The 14,562-nt window shown below is 48.7% G+C and overlaps 1 protein-coding gene across 1 annotated transcript in view; it reads left to right on the top strand.

Moving 5' to 3' along the window:
• The window catches only part of GALNT10 (polypeptide N-acetylgalactosaminyltransferase 10), a 230,941-nt gene that overhangs the window by 206,043 nt on the left and 10,336 nt on the right, over positions 1–14,562 (top strand). Inside the window, exons 8-9 of the mRNA XM_040241469.1 lie at positions 5,911–6,018; positions 11,965–12,186. Coding sequence (XP_040097403.1) covers positions 5,911–6,018; positions 11,965–12,186 — 330 coding nt within the window. The remainder of the gene's footprint in view (positions 1–5,910; positions 6,019–11,964; positions 12,187–14,562) is intronic.

Raw genomic sequence — 14,562 nt, 5'->3', positions numbered from 1 at the left:
ATTCATTTATTAAGAAAAAAAAAAGCTCTAATGTAAGGCGGCCACCCCCCATTTTTTGGCCAACTTGACTATAAACACCTCAGGATATCACTGAAACAATCAGATATTCAGTTTATTAATTTAGACCCACATATGCTTAAAAGCATATTTTTGATATAGAAAATAATATTGGGCTTCCCTTATAGCTCAGTTGGTAAAGAATCCACCTGCAATGCAGGAGACCTGGGTTCTATCCTTGGGTTGGGAAGATCCCCTGGAGAAGGGAAAGGCTACCCACCCCAGTAAAATAATATATTAACCTAGAAATAAATTTAAATGGATTTTTAAAAACTAAAGTTGGGCTTTTTTCCTCCTCTTTTACCAACTGAACCTGGTAACCATTATAAGCATCTAAAACTAACATGAGTGAGATCCTTTCCTGCTGGTAAGACTTCCTAAAACAGTATCTTGTTCAGAACAACCTAATATGTCCAAAATAGTATGAACTTCTGGAAGACATGGATCCAATGTCATTCCTTCTTTCCTGAGGGAAGTTGCATGGCATATATGTGGCGTGCCCCACCAATAGAGCCAGCTGCCATGTGCCCAGGTGACAGCATTGAGTTTGCTCGGAGTCCTGTGTGCCTCAGAATTATCTCATTCCAGGCTCGTCGCAGCCCTAGGAGGGAAGCACAGTAATTCACCCCATATTGCAGTTGAGGAAACTGAGGCTTTCAGATTCACAAAACTTGCTTAAGAGCCAGAACCGAGCTCATCACTGCTACCCTTTGTTCTTCCTAAGCTCACAGATAATGCGGAATAATTGATGACAATTATTCTTTTAATTGCATATTAATGCAGCAGCTCCCAAGCACTAGTGAATAGGGTTTGGGGGTCCTCAGCTGAGCTGCCAACAGCAAAGCCATGCCTGGCTGATGGCTTCTCCCTTCCGTGGGCAGGTAGGATGCCCATCGATTCCCGATTGGTTTCCAGGCAGCCATTCCCTTGAGTGAGAGGTCTCTTTCCAGCCCCGCTCGCTGGCAGATCCCCTCTGCAGGGCGGCCCCTCTGCAGGGCGGCCCCTCTGCCGCGTGGTCTCCAGGGACCATTGTGTCTTCCTGATGCTCATCACCACTCATTTCTTTCCTCCTCAGTTTAGGAGATAAGAGCGAGTAATTGTCTTTTATAGACACTGTAATGAAGCCTGTCATCACACAAAAGAAGTTTGCTAATAAAATAAATCAAAGCAGCAATGAAAATGAATGGAGAGCAAGCTTTTACAATTAGATTTGTACTTGTCTAGTGGCATGGTGCTTCCAGGGAGAAGACTGGTGCAGAGGAAACGGCACCAAGAAACAAGCTGGCAGAATGTGTTCCGATATTCCTTACGGTGGAACTGGGCTCCCTGCACAGGCACAGGAGCAGAGGCTAGGGAGGGCACAGAGAGGGAGGGAGACAAGAAGGCTGATGCAGAGACGGGCTCCAAGATGTCATCTCAGCGGCCCATCTTTGTCCCCATCCAAGTATGACAGGGTCCTGGCCAAATGCGGGTGATCTGCAGAGCCTCTCCCCTCTGCCCCCAGCAGAGCTCTTCTCCTGCCGCTGTGTTACCTAGGGGAGAGAAGAACCCCTCGGGCAGCCAGGCCCGGTGACTATGCCCCACCCGCCTGGCCTTGTCATTCTCCTGGTCAGTTTCAGGTTCTGCCACCAAGTCAGTCAGAAAAACAACATCATCTCTTTGAGCTTCACTTTCTCCATCTGGGAAATTGGGCCATAGGATATTAAAAAAAAAAAAAAAATGGTGTTGGGTGTATCATTTCAAGGCAGTGGTATTTCTCATCCTTTCGCCAAGAGAAGTGAGTAACACTCATCAGGTTTGCTGTGGCCAGGCATCAAGCTGAGTGCTCTTCACGGCTTGTCTCAGGCCGTCTCGGCAGCCTTGCAAGGTAGCAGTGACTCTCATCTCCCAGGTCACGTGGCTGCACTGGTGGCGCTGGCATTAGAAAAGAGTGCCTGCTCATACCACCCCCTTGCTGCGGTTGTTGTGGGCCTTGGGTGGCTGCTGTCCTCTGCTGTAAAGGGAGGGAGATGGGGGGCCTGGAGGTACACAGGTAGGTGCCCTGGGCCAGGAGCTGAACCTGGAGTCCATCTCCCCTGCTCAGAGCAAGTCAGGATATAAGTCGATGCCTCTAGCTTTTAACATGTCCCTAGATGGAAAGTCCCCTGCAGTCTCGGGATCCTGCCAGATAACCACAGGGGGTGGTGCCTGCTGCGTATGGTGTGTTCTGAGTGGCCAGAGTGTGGTTTGTTTGGTTTTTTTAGGATTTATTTATTTTAATTTTTGGCTGTGGTGGGTCTTCATTGCTGCGTGTGGCCTTGCTCTAATTATGGCAAGCCGGGGCTACTCATTTCTCTTTGCAAAAGGATGAGAAATACAGTCGCCTTGAAATGATGCAGTATTTGCCCTTTCACCCAACATCGTCGTGTTTTGTTTTCATATATCCTGTGGCCCGATTTCCTAAATGGAGAAAGTGAAGCTCAAAGAGATGTCGTTGTTTTTCTGACTGGCTTGGTGGCAGAAGCTGAAGCCACGCCACGGAAGTGGCTTCTCTTGTTGCAGAGCACAGGCTGAAGGCATGTGCGCTTCAGTGTTCGTAGCACGTGGGCTGAGTAGTTTGGGCTCTCGGGCTCTGGAGCCCTGGCTCAGTAGCTGTGGTGCACAGTCTGCACTGTTCTGCCACACATGGGATCTTCCTGGACCAGGGATCGGACCAGTGTCCCTTGCATTGCAAGGCGGATTCTTAACCACTGGACCACCAGGGAAGCTCCAGAGGGAGTCCTGAGGGGTTGGATGTACCCAGAGCTGCTCAGACCGCTCAGGTGCTCCCAGGGAACTCGGCAGTTGGCAGCAGCTTTCACTGAACAGGTATGCATCTCTCGGAAGGCAGTTTGCATTCTGACTCAGCTGTCAGTGAGTCAGGTCTAGGGCAGGGAAGCCATAGTCCAAAACCAGGACTCCTCCTGGGCTCCAGACATCCTGGGAATCTGAGGGCATTTTGGCTGCCTCAGACCTCTCAGTAGATCAAGGTCACCCTTAGGAACCTTCAGGCTGATGGCCAGCGTGGTCAGGGCCAAAGAATCCTGAGGTCACAGCACAGAGAAGAATCTGGAAATCCATCTGCATAAAGGAAGGCTCCTTGCCAGGCAAAGCTGGAGACACAGCCTTGTTAGCTAATGCAAGTTTAATATGGAGTTGAGAGAGCTGGATGCCAGCCTAGTCAACTGCCCAGAAGACATTCAAAATAGAACAGGGGAAGGCGTGCCCCACCTGATCCGTGCCGCTCCGCCTCCCACAAGGCTGGGGCGGCCCAGCGACCCGGGCAGTATCCGCCAGACAAAAGCATTGCTTCCACATCAGTCACTCTGTATAAAGGAAGAGTTATTGTTATTGGATGCTGGCGCCTGATCAATATCTCCTGCTTTGAAAATAAACTTCTTGGCTTGGCCTTGACATTAATCTACCATCAGGAGCCCATTATCTCGAGACCAATGTTCTGTTCTATTGACTTGCTCGATTTTTTTTTCTCCCCCAAGATCAGAATATAATTGCATTTCTCCAAGCAGCATTTCCACTAATTGCAGCCCCATATGTGCCTATCCCCTCATGGGATATGACTATTTCCTTCCCAGGGAGGCTTTCCCTGACAGGTGGGGGTAATGCAGCATATCCCATCTGTCTGTCCGATGAGTCTGTCCAGTTACCTTGCTTTGGCTTCTGTAGAGTGCACATCACCGTCTGAAAGCCCCTGTATTAGGTATCTACTGCCACAGGAAAAAATAATCTCAAAGCAGCAGTAGACAGTTATTATCTCAAAGTCGTGGAGAGTCAAGGATTTGGGAGTGGCTAAGTGAGATAGTTCTGCCTGGGTCTGTCATGCAGTTGTGTCAGCCAGGGCTGCAGTCATCTGAAGGCTTGACTGGGGCTGGAGGATCCACTTCTAAGCCGGCTTATTCACGTGGTGGGCAAGTCAGGACTCTTAGCAGGAGACCTCAGCTCCTCACAATCTATGCCTCTCCTCGAGGCTGTTTGAGGGTCCTCACAATGTGGCTGCTGGCTGCCCCAAAGCAAGTGATCTCAGGGAGCAAGGTGGAAGCCACAGTGTCCTTCATGGCCATCATTTCTATAGCATCTTGTTGGTTACACAGTCCTCATCTGGCTCTTTGGGGAGGGAACTGCCTAAGGGTGCAAATACTGGGACACAGCAGTCACTGGGGGGCATCTCTGAGGCTGGCCACCACGCTCCGCCTCCGTGAGAGCAGGGGCCTCAGCCAACTTACTCACTGCTGTGCGTGCCCAGCACAGTGTTTGACATGCAGCAAGCACTCCTCAAATATTAGCCGAATGTATGAACCCATCATTGCAGTATCTCACACCGCTGTGACTAGGTGCCAGGTCTTGTGGTAAGCTCCTCACCCAAAATACCTCATCCCCTGAGCCTACCTCATTTCATTCTTTACGGATGAGGAAACTGAGCCTCAGAGAAGTTAGGTGCCATCATCCAAGTCACAAAGCTGGACAGTGATTGAGTCAGGATTTGAACCCAGGACCACCAGAAGGGGGTCTGTTTAGGCTGGGCCTCTAAGAGGGTTAACTATACTTGTTAAGAATTTTCATATTTTGCCATCAGACCAGAGTTCCTACTCGGGATCTCTGTGATGCCGGTTATGGAGGGACACTCAGGAGCAGCACCAGCTCCACACTGCAGGCAGCAGTGCCCAGCTGCACAGCTTAGCAAGCCAGCCTGCAGGGGAGTCAGGGCAGGGAGAAAGATGACTGCTCAGGATGACCCAGCAAGAGGTTTACAGGCCTAAAAGGGAACTCCAGCAGCCAATGCCAAAGTCAGCAAATACTCAGCCTAGTCCCTGCCAGCACAAAGTGCAAAGTGATCATCACAGTCCTTCCCATAGAGCCCTCCGTGCCCTCTTATAATTCTGACACTTATCCAGAGCTCAGACTCTGGAGTCACCTCAGTTCAGTTCTGTTCAGTCACTCAGTCATGTCCGCCTCCTTGCGACCCCATGGACTGCAGCATGCCAGGCCTCCCTGTCCATCACCAACTCCTGGAGTTTACTTAAACTCATGTCCATTGAGTCAGTGATGCCATCCAACCATCTCATCCTCTGTCGTCCCCTTCTGTCTTCAGTCTTTCCCAGCATCAGGGTCTTTTCCAATGAGTCAGTTCTTCACATCAGGTGGCCAAAGTATTGGAGTTTCAGCTTCAGCATCAGTCCTTCCAATGAGTACTCAGGATTTCCTTTAGGATGGACTGGTTTGATCTCCTTGCCGTCCAAGGGACTCTCAAGAGTTTTCTCCAGCACCACAGTTCAAAAGCATCAATTCTTCAGCTCCCAGCTTTCTTCAGAGTCAGCTCAAACTGGGTTTAAATTTCTGGCTCTACCACATACGTGAGTCTGAGTGAACTCCGGGAGTTGGTGATGGACAGGGAGGCCTGGCATGCTGCGATTCATGGGGTCACAAAGAGTCAGACACGACTGAGCAACTGAACTGAACTGAACCACATGCTAACCCTGTGACCTCAGAGAGGTTTCTTAGCTTCTCTGAGACTCAGTTTCTTAATTGGTAAAATGGAGCTCCGTTACTACCTAACGTTATGGGTTTTCTGATGAGACTTCCGTGAAGCTGTGCGTGTGAAGCTCACTGCAGAGTGTTTGGCCTGGAGTCAGCACTCGTTGCCCTGAGCTGTTTTTGCTCTTGTCATCACTGTGTTTTCCTACATCCCTGGTTCTGTGAATAGGGGCTTTAGGACACAATCCAAGCTGATGCTTTCTAGGGATGCACGAAGGAACGCTGGCCTTTGAGGAGGCTGTGAACTGGGGGCAGAAATATAATCTCTCACTTCTCATCCCGCAGGTGTGGATGTGTGGAGGTCGCATGGAGGACATTCCCTGCTCCAGGGTGGGCCATATCTACAGGAAGTACGTGCCCTACAAGGTGCCTGCTGGAGTCAGCCTGGCCCGGGTAAGCTGGTAGCTTCCCTAGTGGGTGAGAGGTTGGCCTATGACCATCAGCAGATCAGAGGCACCCCATGCCCTAGGCCTAGTGGTCCCCAGGTGTGAGGATGTGCGCCATCCCCACCCTCCAAGGAATTTCCTCACGGTCCAGCAGTTGAGACTCCAAGCTTTCACTGCTAAGGGCATAGCTTCAAGCCCTGGTTGGGTAACTAAAATCTCACAAGCTGCACAGCACAGCCAAAATAAATAAATAAGTGAAAAAAATTAAAAACTTACTTAAAGCCCTGCTTAATCACTTATTAGCTCTGTAACCTTGGGAGGCTTGCTCTTAGGCTCTATTTACTCCTCTGCTTCAAGGAAGCTCATTTTTTCTAACTCAGCATGGCCAGAAGAATTAAGGAAATAATTCAGTTTGCCAAAGTGTGACCAGGGAGGTGATTTTAGGTGGTAGACATAGGAACATTTTTATTTCCATGTGTTTAAATTATTGTGGATTAGTGTAGGAAATTCATGATTTCACAGACCTTGTGACTTAGGACAAAGCTAAAGTTGGTGCCAAGTTAGACTAGGGGCAATTTAAAGAAACATGTTAGATGAAGTTTTATATAGGAAGAGCAGCATGTTTGAGAAAGACTGAGATGGTACTTAAGAGTTTCTCAGGTGGCACTAGTGATAAAGAACCCACCTGCCAATGCAGGAGACATAAGACATGGGTCTGATCCCTGGGTTGGGAAGATCCCCTGGAGGAGGGCATGGCAACCCACTCCAGCATTCTTGCCTGGAGAATCCCATGGACAGAGGAGCCTGGTGGGCCACAGTTCATAAGGTCACAAAGAGTCGGACACAACTGAAGCAACTGAGCACACACATGCATGAGATGGTATTTAAAAGGTCTGGGCACAGTGGTGGTTAAAAAATGTTAGTGTCCTCTCCTCATCCCCTCTCCATTTTCATGCCAAAAATTCTATGTTAAACTGTTTTATTGCCTTAAAATGGTTTATATCCATCATCACTCTAATTAGTGGCCATTATCTACAAATGGAAATAGCCAGAAATTTTTATTTATTTTGTATTATTAATATTTCACTAAGCCTTGGAAGAAAAGTTATGACCAACCTAGACAGCATATTCAAAAGCAGAGACATTACTTTGCCGACTAAGGTCCATCTAGTCAAGCCTGTGGTCTTTCCTGTGGTCATGTATGGATGTGAGAGTTGGACTGTGAAGAAAGCTGAGCGCCGAAGAATTGATGCTTTTGAACTGTGGTGTTGGAGAAGACTCTTGAGAGTCCCTTGGACTGCAAGGAGATCCAACCAGTCCATTCTGAAGGAGATCAGCCCTGGGATTTCTTTGGAAGGAATGATGCTAAAGCTGAAACTCCAGTACTTTGGCCACCTCATGTGATGAGTTGACTCATTTGAAAAGACCTTGATGCTGGGAGGGATTAGGGGCAGGAGGAGAAAGGGACGACAGAGGATGAGATGGCTGGATGGCATCACGGACTCGATGGATGTGAGTCTGAGTGAACTCCGGGAGTTGGTGATGGACAGGGAGGCCTGGCATGCTGCGATTCATGGGGTTGCAAAGAGTCAGACATGACTGAGCGACTGAACTGAACTGAAGCCATAATAATAAATTTTAAAATATTAAGAGTCTTGAAAAAAATCAAGATGACAGCAAAAGAACAATGAAAGCTGGTAGGGTGCGGATCTCCGAGGGTAAAGAGAGCCAGGAGGCTTGGGGGATCTGGAAGTGTCACAGTATAGCTTGCCTCTTGGAGACCCCCACCCTAACCCTGAAGATCCCTAACAGAGACCCGCCCTTACCAGCCTGTTTGGCTTCAGTCCACACCGCCTCCTGCCCAGGCCACTGCCTCTCCCTCCCTTGTCACCTGACAATCAGCGATGTGCAGAATTGCAGCCCAGGTCGAAAAAGCCCTTGTTCTGCAACTTACAAGGAAGACCAAGACAGTCAGAGGGGCAGTAGTCTTCCGGGATGCTGGGCCGGGCTACTATAGGGACCGGTGACGGAAAAGAGAGCCAGCAGTGCCCTCTAGTGGTTGAAGATTCCAACGACAACCACACCGGCTAAACCTGCTTGGGACAGCCTGGTCCCATGCAGGTGTGAGTTCTACTTCTGCAGGAGAGGCAGAAATCACGTTTCCTCTGAAATACTGTTGGCAATTCCAGAAGAAGGTGCCAGGCAGAAAGACCCCAGAGTCTCTCAGTAAGCCCAAGACTGCGATTCTTTCAGCTCCTGGGGACTGTGGGACCATTGAGACACCTCAGACCCCTAAGAAGGACCACTCCCAAACTATCCTTTCCCTGACCAGAGCTGTCATGCCCATATGACTCTCCTGGGAAAGACACACCATCACTCCCTGTTCATTGATCCATGGAGGAGCAAAAACTTTCTGTGAGCCGGGCCTGTTCAAAGTTGGCATCTTACATATTTACCTCACTTAGTTCTCACTTGTTCCCACTCCAGTGTTCTTGTCTGGAGAGTCCCAGGGACGGGGGAGCCTGGTGGGCTGCCGTCCATGGAGTCGCACAGAGTCGGACACGACTGAAGTGACTTAGCAGTAGCTGTAGGTCTGACTGGTGCCTGGCACAGAGTGATTATCATTTAAATAGTGATTGCTCTTGTTATTACCAGTATGCATTGGCATCAGTATTAACAAGGCTGGGAAGTTGATTTCAATGTCTTATCTGAATTCTGTGTTGTAACATTTCAGCTTCTTTTTTTCACCTGTCACTACTGACTCAATCTATTGGCTTTAAACCAGTTAGCAATCTGCGTGGTGCCGATGTAGGCTGGTAGGACCAAAGGTGCCTCAATCAAGGTCTCCTGACTTTTTATCACAGTATCTAACTATTTTTGCTTAGTTCCAGATCATAATTTACATGTTTTCTCAGTGTTTTATCAACCAGATCTTTCTAGAGCATTATCTCCTAGAACATCATACTGATAGATTTGAGAAGAGATATTCTGAAAGCCCTAGACAGCCAGATAAAGAGGAAAAGCAAAATCTTACTAAAGGTGTACAGACTTGGAAGGCCAAAGAGACAGACAGCAGTAGAGCAGCAATTCAGGGAGAATGAAATGGCCACCAGCTTGCCTGCCTTAAGAACCAGTAACCAGTCAGTTTGTTCACTAAATTTGCTAATATCCTTCTCACCTGTGCCTCTGGCCAAGAGGTCTTTGGGAAGACAGTAACAGAAACCCATTCAAGCCCAATGAAACAAAAGTTTACTTTTGTTTAAAGACTTATTCCAAGATTCTGCGCAAAGTTCTGTGATCCAAGCATAAGAAAAGCAAGGGGAGCCTCAGGTAGGACTGGAACCCAGATCTAGAAAGGTGTTCTTCAGTCACTAAGTCGTGTCCAACTCTGCAACCCCATGGGCTGTAGCCCACCAAGCTCCTCTGTCTGTGGGATTTCCCAGGCAAGAATATTGGAATGGGTTGCCATTGCCTTCTCCAAGAGATCTTCCCAACCAGGGATCAAAGGAGGGTGCTCGATCCCTAGGCTGGGAAGATCCCCTGGAGAAGGGAACAGCTAGCCACTCAGTATTCTGGCCTGGAGAATTCCATGGACTACACTCCATGGGGTCACAAAGAGTCAGACACGACTGAGCAACTTTCACTTTAGCCCACTAAAATCTCAGAGTCCTTTTCATGACTCTAGCAAGGGGAGAAGTAATAGACACAAATGTAAAGGTCCTTACTTTGGTCCAGTAACTGTACCAAAGCTCAAGACCTGGGAGAAATGACTTACTAAGCCATCTGGAAAGTATAATACTCATTAAAATAGTAATTTAAGTATCAGTTAAAATTAGAATATTCTTTGATTTGATCCTTTAAAAAGAACACTGGTGAATTTCAGCACCTTTCCTTGGTCAGTTTAGCTATCCTTACCTGTGGTTGGAGAGGAAACGATGATGGTCCCTCATCATCTCTGTGGCTTCAGATAACCAGTGAGTCAGAGGACCTGGGTGGAAGACCAGGAAAAGGAGGGTGTTCACATGTGCTGGCCCCTTTAGGCCTTCAGCTTCCTCTCAACATGGTTGCTTTTTATTGTTGTTATTTTGGGGGGTTTTTAGCGGAAGGTCAGGGGGACTGCACTGCATGGCTTGTGGGAACTTAGTTCCCCAACCAAGGATTGAACATGGGCCCTCAGGATTGAGAGTATGGAGTCCTAACCACCAAACTGCCAGGGAACTCCCAGGACACAGTTTTAAATTAAACCCAGCCTCTGCCGTGCAAGGGCTTGGCAGGGATAACAATGTTCTTGAATTGATTGCTGACCCACTGTCAACCACTTCAGCACTCAAAAAAAAATGAGGCAGCAGCAAGAAATTTTGTAGTTTCCTACTCCCAAACTCAGAGCCAGCAAAAGTGAGGAGTTTTAGCTTCAGTACCAAGGTTTCCCTTCTCCTTACTCAGCAGTCAGCAAAGTATTTTTGTATAACCTATGAGCTAAGAATAGTTTTTACATTTTTAAGTAGCTTAGGGGAAAAAATATCAAAACAATAATAATATTTTGTGACACGTGAAAAATCAAATTTCAGTGTCCATAAAGTTTGATCGGAACACAACCACACCCATTCATTTATGCAGTGTCTAGGGCTGCTTTATAGCAACATCAGAGCTGAAACCACATGGTCTGCAATGCCTAAAATGTTTACTGTCTGGCCCTTTACAGAAAACATTTGCCAACTGCAGCCTCACCTTCTGCTTCTAGGGCAGTCACTTACATTGAAGTGTGTGTGACTGATGTGCTAACTCACTTTTATTCTTCAGAAGGAAATCTGGATTTCAGAAGGGGGAAAATGATATGATAAAGCCTAAAGAATAAAATGGGAGGGGAGCAGTATCCTGGCAACAGCCTGGGCTTGGAGGAAGATGTTTAAGAGCAGGGAAGTTCCCCTGAACTCTGATGTTTTGCTCTTCCGAGCCAAGTAAGAGGTTGTCAGCACGTGGAATCTACATTGCTGGGGGAGTGAGAGATTTTCATCACAGTTACACAGAAGAATTCACTTTTCCTTTCTCTTCCAGTCTACTCATAAACAGGATATTTCCTCACCTCTTGCTGCTTTGACTTGCGAGTAATATGGTTGTCATTCTTTTTATTATCTTTGTGCTTCGTAATAAAGTGGCAGCAACCTTAACACCTCAAAGGATTGTTAAAAATTCTAGCTGCTGAGGGAATTTTACCTCCTGGTTGCAAGTCGTAATTCATTTTTACCGGTCAACTTGGGCAGAACTCTTAGTTGAATGTGACAAAAACCCAACTCAAATTGGGTTAAGCAGAAAGCCAAGTTACTGACCCATGTAAATGGAAAGCTCTGTGCTAGTTCTGGCTTCAGACAAGGCTGGATTCTGGAACTAAAAGAATAATGTCTTCCTGGCTCTAACCCTCAGCTCTGCCTCATCCCTCAAGGTTAGGGATAACCTAACCTTGGGCAGGGTTTTCAAATGGCCCATCAGCTCTCCCTGGCGTCTTACCCATCGGATCTTACCCAGCAACGCTTCCAGGATTAATGCCTCTTGGTTCTGATTGGCTTGACCGAGGTCACATGCCCATTCCTGACCAATCCCTATGTCCCTGCTATCTATAGTCCCATTGGCCAGGCTGGGTCACGTGGCTCTCCTTCAGCCATCTGAAATAAAAGGCAGGGGTGGGTCCCCAAATTCAGTGGGAGGCAATCTCTAGGAAGGAGGGGGCACAAGGTGGTCAAGAAAACCAGCAGCAGTGTATTTACTCAACCGTAAGCTATAGAGCCCTTAAAATGTTGATTTAAAAAATGGAAATACTGAAGGTTTAAAAAGTGTGGCTACAGTCTTTGATAGAACATAAAATAAGAAAGGTTGACCTCAACCTCACAGACCCTTTGCACCCCCTGCCTTCCTTGACCCTACGGAGAGCCTGACCCTTGCACCTGCCGGTCTCCAGAACCTGAAGCGAGTGGCGGAGGTGTGGATGGACGAGTATGCGGAGCACATCTACCAGCGCCGGCCGGAGTACCGCCACCTCTCCGCTGGGGACGTGACTGCCCAGAAAAAGCTCCGTAGCTCCCTGAACTGCAAGAGTTTCAAGTGGTTTATGACCAAGATCGCCTGGGATCTGCCCCAATTCTACCCACCCGTGGAGCCCCCGGCCGCAGCCTGGGGTGAGGTGAGTGTGAAGGCTAGGCCCCGCCACATAAATAGGTCTCGAGTCAGCATGCACGTGCAGGGTCCACAATTTAGAGAAAAAAGTAACATAACACTGTAAATCAACTATATTTCAATAAAAATTTAAAAAGCAGCGTCATCTAGAAAGTGCCAGTAGAGGTATAACATATAACTTGTTCCTTTCTTTCGCTGGTCTCTCTTCTTAGCCTTGGGGCTGTGGTTTTTGTTTGTTCGCTATTTAATGTTACAAGAAGAAAAAAATTAAAACTTTAAATTATTAGCATGAATTTTACTATTCATCTTTATGTTCTGCTGTGCCGGTTTTAAAGGCAAACACAACATTCAATTTGTGCACAACTGGTGAAATTTCACAATCCATATTTCAGACCTCATCCATGCATATGTGTTTCTTACCAGAGCTGTGGAAACACAGCACAGAATGAACTCAGCTGTATTCATTTCACTTCTTGATAATGTACACATCCTGTCAACATCTTACTGATGAATGAGAAAGAGCTGAAGGAAAAGGAACTCTAGGTTGCCCCCTCCTTCCCTTTGCTTCTGTGCTATTTGCTGCTGAAGTAGTTGGGTCATCCAGGGAATTAACGCAGGAAAGAAAGGACATAGACTTCCTTGGGGGTCCAGTGGTTAAGAATCTGCCTGCCAGTGCCAGGGACTCAGTTTTGATCCCTGGTCTGGGAAGGTTCCACATGCTACAGGGCAACTAAGACCTCGCGACCCAACTACTGCAGCCCAGGGACAGCCTGTGCTCCACAACAAGAGAAGCCACCACAATGAGAAGCCTGCACACCGCAACAAAGACCCAGTGCAGCCGGAAAGAAAGGACACGATAGGGTTTCCCAGTCCCTCCTGTGTCCTGGACACGTTCCTTGATGAAGCTGAAGCCGGTTCTGGCTGAAAAGGAGGATGTAGCCTCTGGGACAGGCCAGCACCCCCGCTTAGTCACAGCTGTGACACCCTCAGCCCCTACTTGCTTTGAGTGTTGCTGAGTTTCCATGCCTGTGGGGGACCCAGGGACTCTGCTGCAGGCACTCAGAGATGCTGTATGTGAGCTCTGCGGAGAGGAACAGCAGTGCTCATAGAGCCTGTGTCACCTCTGGCCATGTGCATACTCTCTTATCCCATGAGAGTTCACTTTCAGGTCCAAAGGTGAAGTTATTAGGGCATCTAAGACAGTGACAGCAGAGCTTTAAAGCAAACACAGACTGAGTAAGGAGGCCTGTGCCGCTGCCCTTCTCACACACCCAAGAAGCTGGCCCTGCTGGAGGAGGCAGACAGACCACCACATCCTGGCTCCTGGGTCTCTGGCAGAGAGGACCACTCAGAGATGGGTATAAGGGGATTTGTGGAGGGGGCGCATACATGTTGGGGCTCCTTCTGTTGTAAGTGACAGAGTCCATTCTAAGGTGGAAAGAGGGGTGACTGCTTCTCATAGAAATCTTGGGTAGCTGTGGCTTCAACTGTGGACTCCTGGATCCAGGGGGTTCAAATGATGTCAGTCTCTTTTTTTCCTACTTAACTGTGCATCCTTGTGTGTTGTCCTCATGCCGAAAGTAGCCAAGATGGCTCCCGGAAACCTTAGGCTGCGAGAGCCCCAGCTTGGCCAACCTAGCAGGAAGTGAACACCTCTTTCCCAGTAGAGTCAGCAAAGGTCCAGGATTGAAGTCTTACTCTCGGATCCGCATGAATCACTGTGGCCTTTGGAGGAAGAGGGGACAAGGGTTGGGTGGATGTTCTGGCCACGGGATAGGCCACAACACCCAGGAGAGAAGTGTGTGGGCCTGCAGACGGACCAGGTGTCACTTGTTCAGCCAATTAGAGGGACCTTTCCCCGCTAAGCCCTCTGCCAGCGCCACCCCTCCCCCCCGCCCGCCCCGACACCAGCGCGAGTTTTCTAGATGAGGTGCCTCTTGATTTCCCTCGTGAAGCTCTTCATTTCTTTGCCACCTCATTGGCTTTCTCCCCCGTGTTAGTTCAGGTCCTCCTGGAAGCAGGCACCAAGAGGGGATTAGGCGAGCAAGAAACTTATTGGGGCATCGCCAGAGAGAAGTGAGCAGGGAGGCAGGAGAGCTGCCAGACTGGCGGGCTGCCCTCTGGAAGAGGAGAGGAAAGGAAGGAGAGGGGCGGGGAGGAAGCCCCAGCCGCAAGTGAGGCTTTGAGGAAGTCTGGCTGTGTTAATGAGCAGTCTTCAGGCGAATCACCTGCCAGAGGAGTCCGCCTCCCCGGGGGACGGGCCTGCCTCTCTCCCAGCGGAGCGTGGCGGGTGCAGCTCACAGCAGCAGGGCGGCAAGACTGCCTGTAGCTGGGCACTGGAGCCGGCCTTTCCCTGCCCCCTGCATCACACGAGCAGCCGCGT

The sequence above is a fragment of the Oryx dammah genome, unplaced genomic scaffold (genome assembly GCF_014754425.2).
Source record: "Oryx dammah isolate SB20612 unplaced genomic scaffold, SCBI_Odam_1.1 HiC_scaffold_5, whole genome shotgun sequence".
Taxonomy (NCBI): domain Eukaryota; kingdom Metazoa; phylum Chordata; class Mammalia; order Artiodactyla; family Bovidae; genus Oryx; species Oryx dammah.
Note: the sequence above shows the minus strand (reverse complement) of the source record. Positions and strands in the feature narration are given on the sequence as shown.